The sequence below is a fragment of the Dermacentor variabilis genome, chromosome 5 (genome assembly GCF_050947875.1).
Source record: "Dermacentor variabilis isolate Ectoservices chromosome 5, ASM5094787v1, whole genome shotgun sequence".
Lineage (NCBI taxonomy): Eukaryota > Metazoa > Arthropoda > Arachnida > Ixodida > Ixodidae > Dermacentor > Dermacentor variabilis.
The window spans coordinates 67,559,670-67,577,609 of NC_134572.1; the positions used below are offsets into that span (position 1 = coordinate 67,559,670).

General features: G+C 44.4%; 1 protein-coding gene across 1 annotated transcript; it reads left to right on the forward strand.

The window, feature by feature from the left end:
• Positions 1-487: 487 nt before the first annotated feature.
• On the forward strand, positions 488-12,942 carry LOC142581885 (alpha-tocopherol transfer protein-like). Its single transcript, XM_075691330.1, has 5 exons — positions 488-839; positions 3,895-4,137; positions 5,336-5,529; positions 9,086-9,196; positions 11,963-12,942. The coding sequence occupies exons 1-5, from the start codon at positions 737-739 to the stop codon at positions 12,110-12,112; spliced, it is 801 nt and encodes a 266-aa protein (XP_075547445.1). The 5' UTR covers positions 488-736; the 3' UTR covers positions 12,113-12,942.
• Positions 12,943-17,940: the final 4,998 nt, after the last annotated feature.

The window sequence follows — 17,940 nt, forward strand, 5'->3', positions numbered from 1 at the left end:
ACTTATACTGATCTAGTGCCCGCTTCTTGTCTCCTTGATTTGATTCTTCTCTCCTACATTTTGATACCTTTCGCGACTCGCTACGACAAAGAGTCGGCATTGCCCCTTTTGTTAGGAGGTCACATAAACAGATAGCCAGATACACCAAACCCGTATGAAATCGGCAACGAGACCTTGTCTTTGAAACGCAAATGTTTATTTGATGACAAGACCATACTCTCCGCACTTGCACAGAAACGTCATACGACAGACCGCATTTGTAGTAACATAGCCCCATTCAATAAAACACGCAAAGGATAAAAAGCTGCTCGTCCAACATGCATGGCCTCACCATGTGGAGATGGCTGCGGGTACATCCCACGTTACGCCACGCGTCTAATGACTTTCCGTTTGTGTGCAGCCGCCGCAGGGTGAATTGCTTGACATTGCACACTGCGACGGGCTTCGCCGCTGATGCGGAGGGCAACGACCGCGGCCGACTAGCGTACGTACGATAAGCTGTCGCAACCTTGACATGGTATCGTATGTACGTACGGCGCTTTTCTTCGGCGTATGCTCTGTATTGCAAAGCAGTCCGTGTTGCTCGCCGCGCGCTCCTGTCGCCCTCGACAACCTTTTGACCGTACAATAGTTGTAGCCTCGTTAAAAAAACCCACTTTCCCTGTAGCGCGCTGCCAACCTGTGCCGGCTGTGTGGTTGTGGCTTTGTAGTTGAGCTTTTGCGGAGCAAAGTTCTGATGGAGCCCGGCTTCGAAGGGTACCCACCGTGGCAAACGGGAGACGTTATCCTCGATAGCGTCGCCGAAGAGTCCCTCGCCGAGTTGAGAAGACTATTGGAAGGTAAGGCGTAAACAGGCACTTTTCTTTGCTATGACTCGTGAGTGATGCTCGTTTATTTTGATCAACAGTATATAGTTTGACAAGAAATGTCGCTGGATTCAACGTTTCCACTTTGAGTCCCCCCTGACGAAGTCCCGCTCTGGAAACATTAGGTCCAGCGACATTTCTTGTTCGACAACTCTTGAACACTTCAAGGTATACGTCTTCCTGTGATCTGTGGTTTTCTATACTCGTTCATTTTGTTATAGCGAGATATTGGCATTAATCATTTACCGTGTCGGGATTCGACGCCTTGTGTTCTCTGGTAGACGTCTCTGCTTAACGTTTGCGTGTCCTTCTTATCTTACCCTTTATTTATTTATTGACAATACTGCTACTCTCATTTGAGAGCGTGGCAGTTGGGCGATACAGAATACATGTATATCAGTACGCATCTAGGCAGAACAGTTAAGTGAAAAAAAAGGAAGAAAAAGAAAACAATTGCCCAAGGATGGCAATATAAGAAGGAAGCTGAGTTTAGGAACAAAAATGGAACTTTTCATATGACAGTTAATTAACACGATACTAGCAGTGAAGAACATGTAAGTAACCAGTTATACATGAAACAGGAGCGAACTGAAAGATAACACTTAACGCGTCAAGAAATTTTAGTGTTGTGAGAAGAGATACGCTTAAAACGTATACACTTTGAGAGCGAATCGATTAAAAAAATCTAGGCAAGCAATTAGCAGGAAAATGGCAGTTACAACAGTCATCTTTGGACTAGAAGTAATACAGTAATGAGAATTTATTTTGGGAACAGAGTGTACCATATGTCCACATAACGACAACCAACAAAAAAAAATATGGAGAAAGGAAAGTGGGACGTCGAAAGCAACACAATGCAAAATTTGTGACGATGACAAGTGCGATGATAAATAGTTTTATTTACGCACTGCAGCTTCTACTTGTGAGGTAAATTCGGACAACGATTCGATGGCGGTTATAGCAGGATCAAGTCGGTTCCATTCAGCTATTGTAAGGGGGAAGAATGAATACTTAAACGTGTCGTTGTTGCATATGTATTCTGTTAAAGTGTGCGCATGTTTGTCACGTGTTTTTCGAGCCTCAGAAAATGAAATGTACCTGGACACATCTATCTTATAGTTGTTTTTTAGATGCTGAAACAAGAACTTCAGACGAGCGTGTTTTGCCCTGGGTAGATAGCGTTTACAATCCAGACTACGTTAGAAATATCATATCATATACGTCACTGTGCGGCCAAGGTCGTATCCGGGCGTTCCTCGGCTCCAGATCCGTGTCTAGACCGTTCCTTCTTGGAAATAGGCGTCTCCTCGAAAGCAGTGGTTGTTGCAAGAACCGGCACAACACGTAGATAGCGGGGCATGCGAGTGAAATCTCCGTGTTCGCTTTGCTGGAGACTCAATGTTGTGGTTTCGCTTTCAAAACTTGGTGGGACTTCTTCGTTTAATTTTATACCCATCTGTCGTCGCCTACAAGCGAGTGGATTTGACGCAATAAATTATTCGGTCCCTGGCTCTTTTATTTTTGATGCGACAACATCGATTGACCCATTGAGCGAAAGGTCGCGTCTGTAGCAGCGAAACGGAACCTAAATTCCTATTGGTTGCGACGCCGCATGAAATGCGCGCCCCGACGGAGCAGAGAGGGCGAAAGGGAACAGCTCCTGCCGCATAAGCGCCAGGTGTTGCGGGGGGCGTCGCCGCGACGCCACGTCAGCCTTTCTCTCGGATGCTTGTGTTATGTGAAAGTTCCTTGAAGAAATTATTATCCCTAGAAAGCTTATCCCTTAAGCTTATGCCATTATCTTTATCTGCAAAGATCAGTAGTATCTAATTTCTGACGATTTTCTTGGCGCAATTCCTATAGAACTGTGCTAAAAGCGCCACGCACTCACGTTCTTTCGAGAATTCCTTCAAACACAATTCTTCGAATGCAATAACGCTTTGCTGAACGACCCGACCCTACCGCAGCTCATTTTCCAGCTGTGCGTTTCGTTCTGTAAAACCACGTGCTGCAGTTTAACCTGTATCCCCTTGTGAATTTTCCTCATTTACCATGAGGGGATATAACTCTCGTTTGTCGTTTATTGCTTGAACTAGCTTTCCCTAATAACCACTTTTTTCACATCGGAAAGGCCAGAAGTGCAGAATGTGAAATATGTGGGTGCAAAGAGACGACTGCGCGCCTTCATGTCTGGGTGTCCTCGTTCCAGTTGCTAGTTGTCTTCAATATGTTTGTGCGGACCGATTCTCTTTATATATTTTATTTCCTTCTCATCTTCTCTGTCCATACCCCATCCCCTAGTGCTGGGCTGCCAACCGGACAGTTAATCTGGTTAACTTCCCTGCTTTTCATTTCCCACTTCTCTCTTTCAGCATTACCAGCAAGTGCTCTATCACCGTTAACTAGAGCACCTGCATCATAGTTATATGGACTGGCTGGTAGCAGGATTTCCCGCAGAGACCTCACAGGTCTCGATGAACTTTGGAAATATGCATTATGGAGTTTTAGAAATATATGGACATAATTTATAACATGCTATCACAAGTGCGCGCAAAAGATTTCGATAACAGTACACAAGCACACGAGCGGAGCTTAGGTTTTTGGATATGCTAATCAGCTCGCATGCTCTATTCCTAAAGCCTCCTATTCTTTAGAACTACGGCTCCCTCTTTCAGCGCACGCATGAACGAATACAGAAAAGATAGGACGCATAGCTGAGTTCCGTTTTTGCGTTTATGGTAGGCGGCGGTAAACAGCTGTAAGAAAACCCACCCGCGGCTACGATAATCTGCTCTGAGCACGATCTCAATGGTTCGATTCTGGGCTGGGGTAGTCGTATTATGATAAGTTTAGATCAGTCTAGGTGAATTGTTTCCCGTGTGATAAAAAGTAATTCAATCAGTTAGTCAATTATTCAATTGAAGGAGCAGACGAAAGATAAATATATATAGCTGGTACACCGATTTCGTTTGTGCATCCAGAGCGATGCGCTATATAGTGAATCATACTGGTCCTCATTGGTACGCAGATGAACAGGTCGTCAATGCTCCCACTAACTCGGCCGACTTGCTGCGCTTCCTGCGCTTTCGCAAGTACGACGCCCGCGAGGCTCTGGTCGTTCTCAAGAGATACTGCGCACTCAGGACCTCCGCACCGAAGCTCTTCGAAGGACTGAAGGAACCTGAAAAGCTGCGAGAAGTAGCCCAAGATATCTTCACGATACTGCCGCAAAGGAACATGCACGGCAAGCCAATTATGTTCTGCAGATTTGGTAAGACTGACTGGATTATTATAATCACTCCACGTCTATCCTATTACAGCATGAGCCATTCATTTCGCCACTTCGACTTTATTGGCATGGGCGTCTCTGCGTTGCCATCGTTGCTTCACATGGGACCAAGTTTAGGGACGTGTGTATGAAGACATTTAAGCTAATTTTAGTTCCGTAGGTACGTCGTGCTATTTTTACTGTAAAATATGGCGTCCGTATGGTACATGACACCACTGAGTTTCCAGATGCATTGAACCTACTACATATTAGTGAGCAAGCGCATTGTTAGCTTCTCTTTTCAGGTGGTCTTGTGTATTGGAAACTGGTCTTCACTTCGGAGTGAAATACCACTCGGCATTGATAGTTCTGCCCCAGTTAAGTCTTATGTGATTCTAGTAATTCACGAATCATTGCCTGCACACGAGTTCATCATGGTAAGTTTATCTCGCAGAGATCGTGTTTCAAATATCAGAAAAGAACGTTACCACACTGGCTTGCAATGGTCTATATTCCTTTAAGAAGATTTCATTTGACCCATTCTCTGGCTCCGACCAGGCACGTGGTGGTCGGTTTCTGTACAGCCTCATTTCGGGCCTCGTCAATAAAGGATATACGTATACGACGGGGGGGGGGGGGGATTCAAACCGATGTAGCACCCAAACTAATCGATTATCTTAAAATATAAGATGTGATGGAGGTTCGCGAAAGTTATTTATAACGAAGGACGGAAATGGGCGTAGTTCAACAGAAGCCAAAGGAGTCTCTAAAGCTTTATCACACCTCTAAACCTTCTTTATATTTAAGCCAATGAGCTTGCTGCTATACGATTGAGTACTCCTTAACAAAAACTTAAACTCTCTCTCTACGGGGGGGGGGGGGGGGGGGCAATAAAACGGAGAAATGAAAGTAGGGAAACAGCGAACACTGTGCGTATACAAGAGGACCGTTTATTGGATAGGCTAAGGCAAAATGTGCAACAACTTGGATCTAAGAGATGCTTTGGAGGTTTCATACAAACTGGGTGGCATCGTTCAGCTGGCGTAGTCATGCAGACAGCCTTTCGCACCCATATTCACTGTCATCCATTTATTTTTTACTCTTAACCTAAATGCAAGTCGTTGTGACCCAGGTTGATCTTTCGGACTTCAAAAAAATTTGCGTTCACTCTGCACTAACCACACTGCTTTTGTAACCACAGGAAAATGGAACCCACACGAGATGAGCACCCTGCAGCTATACCAAGCGATGATATTCTGCCTCGAGCACTTGTCAATGTGCCCCGAAGCTCAGACACTGGGAGTTTCCATCGTGAACGACTTCGAAGGCTATTCCTTAGTGAGCGTGCGGCATATCGAGCTCAGCCCTACCAAAAGTCTGCTGCATTACATGCAGGTACGACCCTTGGAAAGCGTGGCACCCTGCTGAGCTTACCATGCTGAGCGTATACGCTGGCGTGAAATGTTTCTTCGGGTACTTCTGCTACTTTGCAGCCAACACTCCCGGATCCGACAACATTGTATAGTGTCGGGCCTGTCCGAGTTGTGTGCTTATTGTATGCAGCACTCGGGATATTGGAATACCGTGCTTGGATGTTTAGAAATTAATGGAAGTAACCTGTACTTTGGATTGAAATATCTATAATTAGAGGGCTGAATCAGGCGTAGATCTGGATTTTTAGACTATATGGCTGTATCGGATCCTTTATGCTAGTACAATACTTTAATCTATCTCCAAATGGAAACATGATAAAAGGAATTTGCATCATCTTATTATAACATGATATAACGATATACAACTTCATATTGGTAAACAATGGTGAACAATGTCGTAAAGCATCTGTAGTATGATGGCATTCAAGATGAAAGAGTAGCACAGTTAGATCCTAAAGAGAAACACCAAATCAGTTCAGATATTATAAGGTATTTTCTCAGAACTCTATTACTGTTCATTTCGCTGGAATAGGCTGACGATTAGGTAAAAATGAACGTCAAAGCGTGGACGTTTGGCCTTGTTGGTATGACATACTTACGTACTTACTTTTTAAGCACATAGATGACAAAGGCGTGTGTATCTTCGTTCACGCACTCCTATAAGCACGTCAGGGCTTCATTCCTTAAATATCGCGCGGAAAACATCGTACCGGTACGTCAGTGTGGCGTAACAGATATCAAAAGGAATTTTTGTTTTCGCACTTGAGCCGTTGTAGAACACTTTTTTTTAACTCGTCGAATTCAGTCTTTGCTTCCTTTAAGACATGATGTGATCCACGGTTAAAAATAATATAATTAAATGTGCGTGAGAAGATGCCGTCAAAATCTATGACGTCATGGTGAGTTGGTGCAGGAATTGCAAGACGGTGTCGCCAGCTGCGTTTCTTTTTTTGCATCTTGTCTGACTTACGAAGCCTCTACTCACGCCGAGAGCTGCTTTTTTGTATTTTGTAGAAAAGTAATTTGATAACACAGCGCAAATAATTTTTCTCAAAGTATATCTTTTAAAGGAAAGCACGAGTCTATGTGTTCATCTGTATTGCATGTAAGCATATATAATCGATTAAGCTCACTGGACTTTCCTGAACTCGTAGCTCTCAGAGCCCGAACTCTTTAACGTTTCAAGCCAGAACCGACAGCTATATAGACACAGCTATTCTCCCCTAACAATTGAAAATTGGAATGCTTTGTCCGGACATGTTCGTTGCCCTTAACCGATCTTTTTTGTTTTGTCTGCAACTGATATGCTGTGTTATGCCCATTCCTGCCACTAACCCAACGGAAAACTGACACTTCTGTTATTGGTCTGCCCAGTATCACAGGGCCTCAAAAAGAGAACGGCCACCAGCATCTTTTGTTTTGGATGGGAGTAGATAATGTATTTGTCGACGAGGTGATTACGTGCTGCTTTATTGGATGTCGTGTTATGCCAGCTGTGCGTGTATATAGGTAATCTATTCGCTGTGATATAGAAACGTAGCCGGTGTTGTTTTCGTCTGGATGCGCGCATGTATGCACCGACGGAGTGCGAACTACTTTACTTTACGGGGCGATGTTTTATTAACACAGATATATGTCCATGCGCACATGTGTAGTGCCTCAGATAAAGAACCACAGTCGGCACTGTTTTCGTCTGAATTCAAGTGTACAATAGGCTTGCCGACGGACTCCATCTCACCTATCGGCGGTCACATATGCACACTTGACGTAAGGTCTCTGCAGATATTGCTTCGCCCTTTGATTCCCTGAATTGTGGGGTTTAAGAGCTTGGGGGGGGGGGGCACGTAAAAACTCAGTTTTTATTCCCCGGTGAATGCTTTATCAAGACCGTCATTTCTCATCGCATGGAAGAATTCGATTATATATGTAAATATCACGGCAGCTCAGTAAATGAACCCACTCGATAAATAGCATATACTTTCGTACAATCGGTGTGCCGCAAATGCAGGAGCTTCTGCAATTCACGCCAGCAAACTAGCCGTGGTGTTACCGACCTGACTCGGTACACGATATGTTGTTACCTCAAAACAATGTATTTTCTGTTCTTCGTTGACTATTCTTTTTCTATGTACATTTTCAGTTCTAGATCCTGCAGGCGATGTGCCCAACTTAATGGCAGTTGCTAGCTAGCAGCTAGCTCTCTACCAGCGTATATCAGACGGGCCACTCAGATATGCTTTGAGTGACACGACTAGCCCGGAGAGCACCTGTATCTTTTTCAGAAATGAAGACCGATTGGTTAGCGCATATGAGATTCACATGCCTCTATACTTACACTGCTGGTGAAGCTGCAGAAGAAATGTTAATTCCTAGTAGCGAAAGGAACTATCTCATTTCGTTCTCTGTATTCACGTAACTTTTTACTATGCAGCATGTGGAGCAATACTGTTAAAAGAAATCAAAGTCTCTGTTTTTCCTTTGAGAGAAATGTTGTGCAGTAAAAATGTAAATTTCCTGTTTCGTTTCTTGGCTTTATAAAATTTTTTTTTCGCAGTCTAATGTAAGTAATTATTTCTTGTGCTCTCCGGGAATTGACGCTTCACAGCGTAATTACTGGTTCGACGGCTATATATGCGACATAGAAATAAAGAAACGAGACAGAAATTTTCTGTCAGTACTTGTTTAAGCTAAGCTTACTTTGTAGGTCTCATGGAATTGCAAATATACCATAACTCTTATGCGGCGCATAATTTTTTATTTAAAAAGGAAGTCACGCGTAGCAAGAAACGAAATTGCTGTTTGAGTGAAGTTTGATTACAAACAAAAAGACCAGCAGTTAAAAACGTCGAAATTCCGAGGTTACCTGAGCTGGGTGTGGCGTACTCATCCAACGCCACATCCAGACGCATTTCTTGTTAACATTGCTGCTTTCTTTCTTTCTTTCTTTCTTTCTTTCCCCCCTCTTTCTTTAAAGGCTACTATTTGACTCCGAGATATCACATGGCGATATTTTAACGGCGCTGAAAAAAAAGGAGTACATTTCCGAATAATTATTAGATGTCACTGTGTAGCAACCTGCCCAAACGGGTTCGACAAGAGAAATAATACTTGAATAATTTATTGGGCAAATACTGGTGATGGTGGTGGTGGTGGTGGTGGTGAATTGTAGCAACAGGCGGGTTTAGCCTGGCGGTCAAGGCTGGCAGTTGCTCCGCCCGAGCGTATCGCACAATACCGCTGAAGAGTTTCACCATATGTCCATGAAACCAGTCTCTCTCTTACAATACCGCTGAAGGGTTTCACCATATGTCCATCAAACCAGTCTCTCTTAAGAGACTGGTTTGATGGACATATGGTGAAACCCTTCCACGGTATTGTAAGAGACGCTCGGGCGGAGCAATTGCCAGAAAATACTGTCTGTAACCCTAAGTTGTGGTTTGCGCGTGCGTGTTGCTTCACAGGCAAATAAAGACTGGTCCCCTTTCGTTATCACTGTTTTTATTTCATTCATTTTGCAGAAATGTGTGCCCATTCTAACAAACGAAGCTCACATTCTCAGGGAGCCCGCAGCCTTTGATGTAGCGTTCAAGCTAGTGAGACCATTCCTGGAGGAGGAAAAGGTCAAAGCGGTAAGCTTTTTCGTTATAGTGAATCAACAGGCGTATACCCCAAATAAAAATAATCGCCGGATCAAATGCATATGTGGGAATCGCGGATAAGCGGAGCTATCTGTTATTTACTGAAATGTCTTCAGTTTACTTCTTCACTTCAACGTAGCTCTGCGCTTCTCACCTAGTGCACGCTTTGGTTCTATTTCGTTCTTCTAACTTCTTTCTTCGCATACGGCTGTTTCTGCAGCCGACGTCAGTTTTTGGTTGCCGACGATGTCGGCAACAAAATCCGCCTTCCCACTTCCTCACCAAAGAATAAGCATTTTTAAGGTAATTTACGCACTTTCCAGGAACTATGTATGTATGTATGTATGTATGTATGTATGTATGTATGTATGTATGTATGTATGTATGTATGTATGTATGTATGTATGTATGTATGTATGTATGTATGTATGTATGTATGTATGTATGTATGTATGTATGTATGTATGTACACTCCAAGAACAGTTTACACCTTTTGGCTTGCCCCTTCTGCCACACAACAATAATCATCATCTGCCTTGATGCGTTTCCTTTCTTTAACGCTGCGAGCCCGGAACTTTCCAGTAACGAACGGCACGCGCGTTATCAGCATAGAACAGTTTACACCCTTTGGAGTGCCCCTTCTGATAACGCACGTGCCGTTCGTTACTGGAAAGTTCCGGGCTCGCAGCGTTAAAGAAAGGAAACGCATCAAGGCAGATGACGATTATTGTTGTGTGGCAGAAGGGCCACGCCAAAGGGTGTAAAATGTTCTTAGAGTGTATGTATGTATATATATATATGTATGTATGTAGCCGTTACCCCGCCTACGTGGCTCACTGGGTAGTCCGTGGTTGAGTTGGTGGCGCATCGGGCTGCTGCGCTGAGGGAACAGGGTTCGAAACCAACCATGGGACATCTCTTACACGCCTACACTGGTCACTGTAAATGCGGGACTGGGTAGGTACCGTTGTCCGAAGAAACTGTATGACGCTTGCTTGGTGCATTGGTTATGCGTCGATCACTCGGTCTGTGCAGTTCTTCAATGAACCTCTTTGATGCCAACTTCGGTAGCTAGGTGTGTGCTACTGGAAATGTGCCCTCTCTACAATGACGAAGAAGATCCCTTGAATTTCTCCGATTCTGAGCGGTATCGAACCCACTTCACAATGGTTTCTCAAGGGCAGCAACCCGATACATTAGCAGACAGTGCCACAAATGCCCTGGGTGTGTGCCGCTTTTCGATGAAAGCTTTTTACGTCAACGCTTTAGCTGCGCCGAATACATTGGGTATGTGACACTCTTCAGTGAACGTTTCACCAGTTTGGGACACTGAGTGTGCGCCACTGAGTGTGCGGCAAGCGAGGGAACACATTTCAGCGTTCACAGGCACCGGCGCACCACGCTTCCGGTCTCAGAGGCCAAGTGAGGACTTCGCGGCAGTTCCACTAGATGGCGCAGCATGTCCAAAAGGAAGCGCGAGAGAGGAACTCGGTTTCCGTGTGGCGCGTTTCTCAGCGCTCGCACGCACCAGCTCGCCATGCATTTCGGAGACCAGGCGCAGGCTTCGCGGTGGCGGCGATAGATGGCGTCGCCACCGCGAATAATGGCTCAGATAACTATTTGGCGATGTCAACGAAGGGAAGTGTGATCAAACTAAGTGTGACTTAGTATAAAGAAATTCACAGGAGTTGCTTCGCAGTGGCCTTAGCTCGTGGCCGGACCCAGTTCTGGAGATACGTCACCGTCCTTGGCCAGCATACTAGTCTCACGATGTTTTCATTTTTCGCGCAGTCCCACACAAGAGGCATGCACTGGCTTCACGTAAGGGGTCGCCTTTACTTGAAAACTAAAGACAAAAATAAAACGGTTTACCGGAGAGCGGAGATAGAGAGAGATTTACAGAAAGGCAGAGACGTCGGCCTGAGCTATAAGTTGCTCTGGCCTGCTACTCTAAACTGGGGAAAAGGGACGGGGAGGAAAAGGGCTGATGAATGATGATGATGGTATGGAGGAAGAGAAGCGTTTATTCAAGTTCACAGAGTTGTAGCATCTCTAAAGCCGTGCGTCCAGTCTAGTGGCTTGGAGAAAGCCAAGATTTGTCAAATTCTAATTTGATATTGCTGTGCGGTCGAGTGTATTAACGCTTTTATAGCACTGATCTGCAATAGATGCGATTTGCGATCCATTCGGACTCCGTTGACGCCTTTCTTTCTAGCCGAAGGCGACGTATGAGACACATAGTCACGGACAAATAAATCTTGGAACGAAAATTTAAGCATAAATAGAATAAAACCCAAGTTTTCTGCTTTTTTTCTGGGTGTCACATAAAGCTGCGTTTGATATATGTAGAACTTCATGGTAGGAAATGTTACCATCTATCTGGATGAAGCCTGCACCTGTTGACGTCCCGTGCAACCACAATTAGCGGCCTCGCGTGGAACGTGCCAGAAACCAGAAAGAAAACGTTACAGCTTAAGGAAAATTTGTCCTGATCCGGGAATTTAGTCGCTCGCCTTCGCCTTTCCGGTTCAGTCGCTCTACCAGCTGAGCTAATTCGAAGGCTAACAGTTGGTAGGGTGTAATGAATTTATCGAGGGCTCGACGACCAGGAACATTTACTGTGCAGAAAGACGGCGCTGACAAGGAGCGCGGACCGGAATGTACTTGGGTCGAGAACATATAAACGAGGGGACACTTTCGCTTCAGAATTATATGTCGGGAGCCTCTCGGGCTAATTTCCCGCGCGCTCCAACGCAGGTCCGCTTCCACGGGAAGCACTTGGACCGGCTTCAGAAGGATATTCGTGCGAGCGCTCTTCCCAAGGAGTTCCGAGGCACTGCCCCCGACACCGACTGGAACGTGTTCTGGAAGAACGTATGCCTGGATAGCAAGGCGGACGGCATTTAGTCGGTGCGTCAAGCTCGAGGTTTGCACCACGGACTCTCAAGCTGCATGCGACACGCTTGATCTTCGCTCGTGAACGAATATAAGAGTTTACCATCGTTTTGTGTTAATCGCCAGTTCGCACTTTCGAATACATTTACTCATGCATGGTGTACGTGTGTGTGAGTATATGCGACTTTTCCGCCTCTTCTATTCGGTTGTGCCGTGATCTAATCACATGACCCAAGATTAATTGATATGCAAATGTGATCACGGCTTGAATCTTCAGTAATATGGAGCATCATGAGGTGAGCGTGAACGGCAGTGCCATTGGTTCATAGGTGCAATCCATTCGCAGTTGCCGGAAGACCTGAGGTAAAACAAAGCGTAGATATATTATAGTAGTATTATATAGTAGAGTATATTCGAGTACGCTGCCCTACCTTGAAAGCTGCATTCTGGCTGCCGAAAATTTCACATTTAATAAATAAGGAGAAGTACTTGTGTTTACATAGGCAACCGTATACGTTTATCTTCTGTGGGTTCATTGTGTTAAGGCTGACTGGCGGTTTTTGTGATATATTTGTGCCCCATGTTGTTACAAATTTTGTGATATATATCTTTTTTTTGCCACTCGACGAGAAGTAGCCGGTGCCATGTAAAGGCGCCAACCTCTTATATTAATATCTAAAATAAATACACATACAGTTAAAATTTCAGCCGATAGTTGCGCAACCAAAGAAGGGTTCACGCGAATGCGCGCGAAATCTTCGTACTTCGTTCATCCAAGGCACGGTTCTCTGTATAGACACGGTTTACCGGCTCTGTAGTTTTGAACTGTTCCCATGCCTGTTTTTGCTGACGGAAATAAACTAATTTCCATTGTTTTATATTATTTTCATGCATTGCCGTCCATGCGGTGGCTCCCTCGCACCCACACCCACATACCCACACCCAAAATACATTAACAAGATCACAGGGGGCAAGGAAAGCGACAAATGTAGGCTCTGTTCAGAAACAGGAACACTCACACACATAATGTGGGAATGCACCTCGCTCCCGTTCTCTCATCCCCCCGTCAGCAGCGAGACTGACTGGACAGCCTGGCTCAGTTCCGGGGACGTCGACCGACAACTTGAACTGGTGGACTGGGCGGAAAATGCCAAGCAGGCCCAGGGCCTTACTTGAGCCCAAACCCTCACCCACGTCCCTCTTTACCCTTCCCCCTTTCAATAAAGTTTATCACCACCACCATATTTGCAGCCGTGCTGCACGAGTTAGGGCCTTGATCTATTTAATGCCCGGTGGGCGTATCCAGAGTTCCTTCGGCTTGCTACACTGCAAAGCACATTATATTATAAAAGAAATGTGTGAAGCCGCGTGCGGCGCATGCAAATGTGTTGATTATTCGTCAATTTCTCACCTTGGTTATATATACATGTATATAAAGATTTCCTCAGAGAGGAAACTGACGCACTACAGAAATATGATTATGCATACCCAAGGACGAAAACTGGGTCGTCATTTCTAAGAATAGTGGTCTATCTGGCGGTCAAGGAGGGTAGTGCTGCTAGTCAGCAACGATCCATCTTAAGGGTTGGACAGCAACACGAAAGCACAGTACACACGTATACCGAGGTCTATCTAAATAGGTCGCGCAGCTTGGAACGAAAAGCATGCCAACACCTATCGCCAAAGATATCAGTTAGGTGCGCACGATTGAAGCTCGACTAGGTGACGGGGGGACAAACACTGATACTAGAAAACCTATGTGAAAAATATTTTCGAAAATTTTCACTCAAAACACTGTCACATGTACGAGTAAATATTCGGTTTCAAATATTTTTGCTGTACTAAAACAACAAATGTACCCTCTGTGGTTGCTCAGTGGCAATGGTGTTAGGCCGCTGAGCACGAGGTCGCGGAATTGAATCCCACCCACGGCGTCCGCGTTTCGATGGGGGCGAAATGCGAAAACACTGTATTTAGATTTAGGTGCCTGTTAAAGAACCCCAGGTGGACAAAATTTCCGGAATCCTCCCCTACGGCGTGCCTCATAATCAGAAAGTGGTTTTGGCACGCAAAACCCCATAATTTTTAAGACAACAATTTTTTTTCGATTTCACAATTTATTAGGTCGTTCTTGCTGACACCTACCAACCGGTGATTCTGGCGCAAGATTTGGAAAGACTGTGCAATCCAGCTCTTATGTCGTGCATAATGGCGGTGCCCAATTGAAAACGGTGGTTTCATCCGAGTCTTCTTTTATTTCCTTTGCGTGTTTGTTCAAACTGTGGTCTGCGTTTCGCTTCAAATTTTGCGTGACCTAGCGCACGGCATTCATTGGCGAAAGGTGTGAGGGGTGGCTTTTTGTTATCGTGCAAGTTCACGTTGCGGCATTCGACGCGCTGTGTCTGGAGGTGATGATAAATGCGGAACGCTCCGCGAAGAAACGTCGCGTTACGTTTGTTCACTCTCTGCAACACAGGCTATGAGTGTCCGACGAGCAACAAAATTAGTAAGTCGTATTTTTCTAGATTATAATGTGGCGCAATGTTGTAATAATAATAATATTTGGGTTTTTACGTGCCAAAACCACTTTCTGATTATGAGGCACGCCGTAGTGGAGGACTCCGGAAATTTTGACCACCTGGGGTTCTTTAGCGTGCACCTAAATCTAAGCACACGGGTGTTTTCGCATTTCGCCCCCATCGAAATGCGGCCGCCGTAGCCGGGATTCGATCCCGCGACCTCGTGCTCAGCAGCCCAACACCACAGCCACTGAGGAACCACGGCGGGTATGGCGCAATGTTGTCTTGTCTGATAACTGTTGGATGTGAATACATGGTGTCGCGCGAAATTACGAATGATTCTGTGAAAGAGGTTTCGCGTATATTGCTATACACTGCGACTGTGCGCAGACCATACTACCTTTCATCGATTGAAACATGTTTTGTCGGGTCAATTATATTGGTTGCATTATTCTAGATGAATAAAAAGGAAGTTGCTTTTGAAATCTCTGTGGCTCTGTCATTTATTTCCATCCTTTTCGCTCACCTTCTTAAGGGACCTACTGGAGCAATTGCCGTAAATAACAACCTAATTATGATAACTGCTTCCGTAGCGATATAGATGCCGGACGCTAAAGAAATTCAAAATTTTGCCCCAAGGAGCACAAGATCTTGACGTCACTGCCATTTCCGGTTGGGGCGTCGCTTTTTATTTTTTATTTTTGTTTGCTGCTGGTTGTGCCCCCGATACGCAGACGGCGACGGTTGCAACGAGCCGCCATATTTTTTTGGCACCTGGGCAAAGGTCGCCACCAGTTTACACATACCTTACGTATGTGTAAACGTATGTGTGTATGTGTGTATGTATGTGTGTGTGTATGTGTGTGTAAGCCCTCCATAAAGAAAGCAACAAAATCCCAATAAAGAAAGGCGTCAGGCAGGGAGATACGATCTCTCCAATGCTATTCACAGCGTGTTTACAGGAGGTATTCAGAGACCTGGATTGGGAAGAATTTGGGATAAAAGTTAATGGAGAATACCTTAGTAACCTGCGATTGGCTGATGATATTGCCTTGCTTATTAACTGAGGGGACCAATTGCAATGCATGCTCACTGACCTGGAGAGGCAAAGCAGAAGAGTGGGTTTAAAAATTAATCTGCAGAAAACTAAAGTAATGTTTAACAGTCTCGGAAGAGAACAGCAATTTACAATAGGCAGCGAGGCACTGGAAGTCGTAAGGGAATACATCTACTTAGGGCAGGTAGTGACGGCGGATCCGGATCATGAGACGGAAATAATCAGAAGAATAAGAATGGGCTTGGGTGCGTTTGGCAGGCATTCTCAGATCATGAACAGCAGGTTGCCATTATCCCTCAAGAGAAAAGTGTATAATAGCTGTGTCTTACCAGTACTAACCTACGGGGCAGAAACCTGGAGGCTTACGAAAAGAGTTCTACTCAAATTGAGGACGACGCAACGAGCTATGGAAAGAAGAATGATAGGTATAGCGTTAAGGGATAAGAATAGAGCAGATTGGGTGAGGGAACAAACGCAAGTTAATGACATCTTAGTTGAAATCAAGAAAAATAAATGGGCATGGGCAGGACATGTAATGAGGAGGGAAGATAACCGATAGTCATTAAGGGTTACGGACTGGATCCCAAGGGAAGGGAAGCGTAGCAGGGGGCGGCAGAAAGTTAGGTGGGTGGATGAGATTAAGAAGTTTGCAGCGATGGCATGGCCACAATTAGTACATGACCGGGGTTGTTGAGGCCTTTGCCCTGCAGTGGGCGTAACCAGGCTGATGATGATGATGATGATGATGATGATGATGATGATGATGATGATGATACGTATATACGATGCACTGTTTGTGTGCGCACGCTGTGATTACAATTCTGGCACGCGTACGCAATGGACCGTAGGGCGTTCTGTTGCATCACTGTCGTCATGCTCGCCGAAACTGTGGGATTCAATCTTTATCAGCGACGTGGTGGCGGCGGCGGCAATGCACGATTGCAGTTTCGTATTCCACACGCCGATCGTGATAGAATCGTTTGTTCATATGAATTTGTGCCTGATAGGTCAGACAGGTGATAAACGGTCAGATAGGCGGGCGAATACAAACGGCAGCGATATAGTGGCTTTGTGCTTTGCGGACGAAAGAGCCCATGGTTACGTAATATTTTCCCTTGTGAAAGGCCGGTCGTCTAGTCGCCCTAACGCACTGCGAAGGGCAAGCCTGTCGTCATAGGCCAGGTGAAATAGGCAAGCCAGGTCAAGCCAGATCAAGCCAGGTCAGAACAGAGTTCCGCATCATATATGTTACAAGTGGCACGGCCCGTCATTTCAATTAAGGTGAAATAAGCGTTCGTAAAAGCACTGCATTTCTCTCTTGACGTATCAGATACTATCGCCCCTCTGCAACAACAACAACAACAACAACAACAACAACAACAACAACAACAACAACAACAACAACAACAACAACAACAACAACAACAACAACAACAACAACAACAACAACAACAACAACAACAACAACAACAACAACAACAACAACAACAACAAAGAAAACAGAAACGTAAGAAAAAGATATAATTTGCGACGCGCAATGGCATTCTCTCAATGAATGACTTACTGCACGTTTTTAATTATGAGTCGTTCTTTTCTATGGCTAAGCTATGTTTGTGTTTTGTCGAACCATATGATAATTCCCCTGTGCGCACTGTAACCTTTCTTTTTTTGTACGAACGATCGTAGCTTCTAATATTTTATTGCTGCATATTTACGCTAAAGGCAAATGTACGCTTTCAACAAGGTGTGCGTAATAATAATAATAATAATAATAATAATAATAATAATAATAATAATAATAATAATAATAATAATAATAATAATAATAATAATAATAATAATAATAATAATAATAATAATAATAGAATAGCTGAAATGTATTTGAGAAGTTCTTGTCTTGAAGGTATTTCAAAGGCACTTGAAAAAAAATTGAACTTTTAATAAAGTGCGTAATTAAGTCATTATACAAAGCGTTCGCATTCATAGAATATATAAATGTTAGACTTACGCTATAAAAAAATTATTCGCCTACATCCACCCTTGACACAGCAACGTTTCTTGGCGCAAAAGGCTGCGAATGATCCGGAGCTCCTTCTGCAATCACCAGTAATTGGAGCGCACTTTATATATTTACTCAGTTAATTTATTCATCCCCTTCAGTCACGATTGTGATGGACTTCTGATAAATGTGCCGAAGTTACCTAATCTTATACCACGTCATTACAGACTCTAGCGAGGTGAAATCAATGCCGTAGAATGATGCT

Excerpts from the sequence above, each read along its gene's own strand:
- LOC142581885 (XM_075691330.1), top strand. The coding sequence starts at position 737 with ATGGAGCCCGGCTTCGAAGGGTACCCACCGTGGCAAACGGGAGACGTT. Across the intron at positions 5,530-9,085 it reads GTCTGCTGCATTACATGCAG|AAATGTGTGCCCATTCTAAC; the intron begins GTACGACCCTTG and ends TTCATTTTGCAG. Across the intron at positions 9,197-11,962 it reads AGGAGGAAAAGGTCAAAGCG|GTCCGCTTCCACGGGAAGCA; the intron begins GTAAGCTTTTTC and ends GCTCCAACGCAG.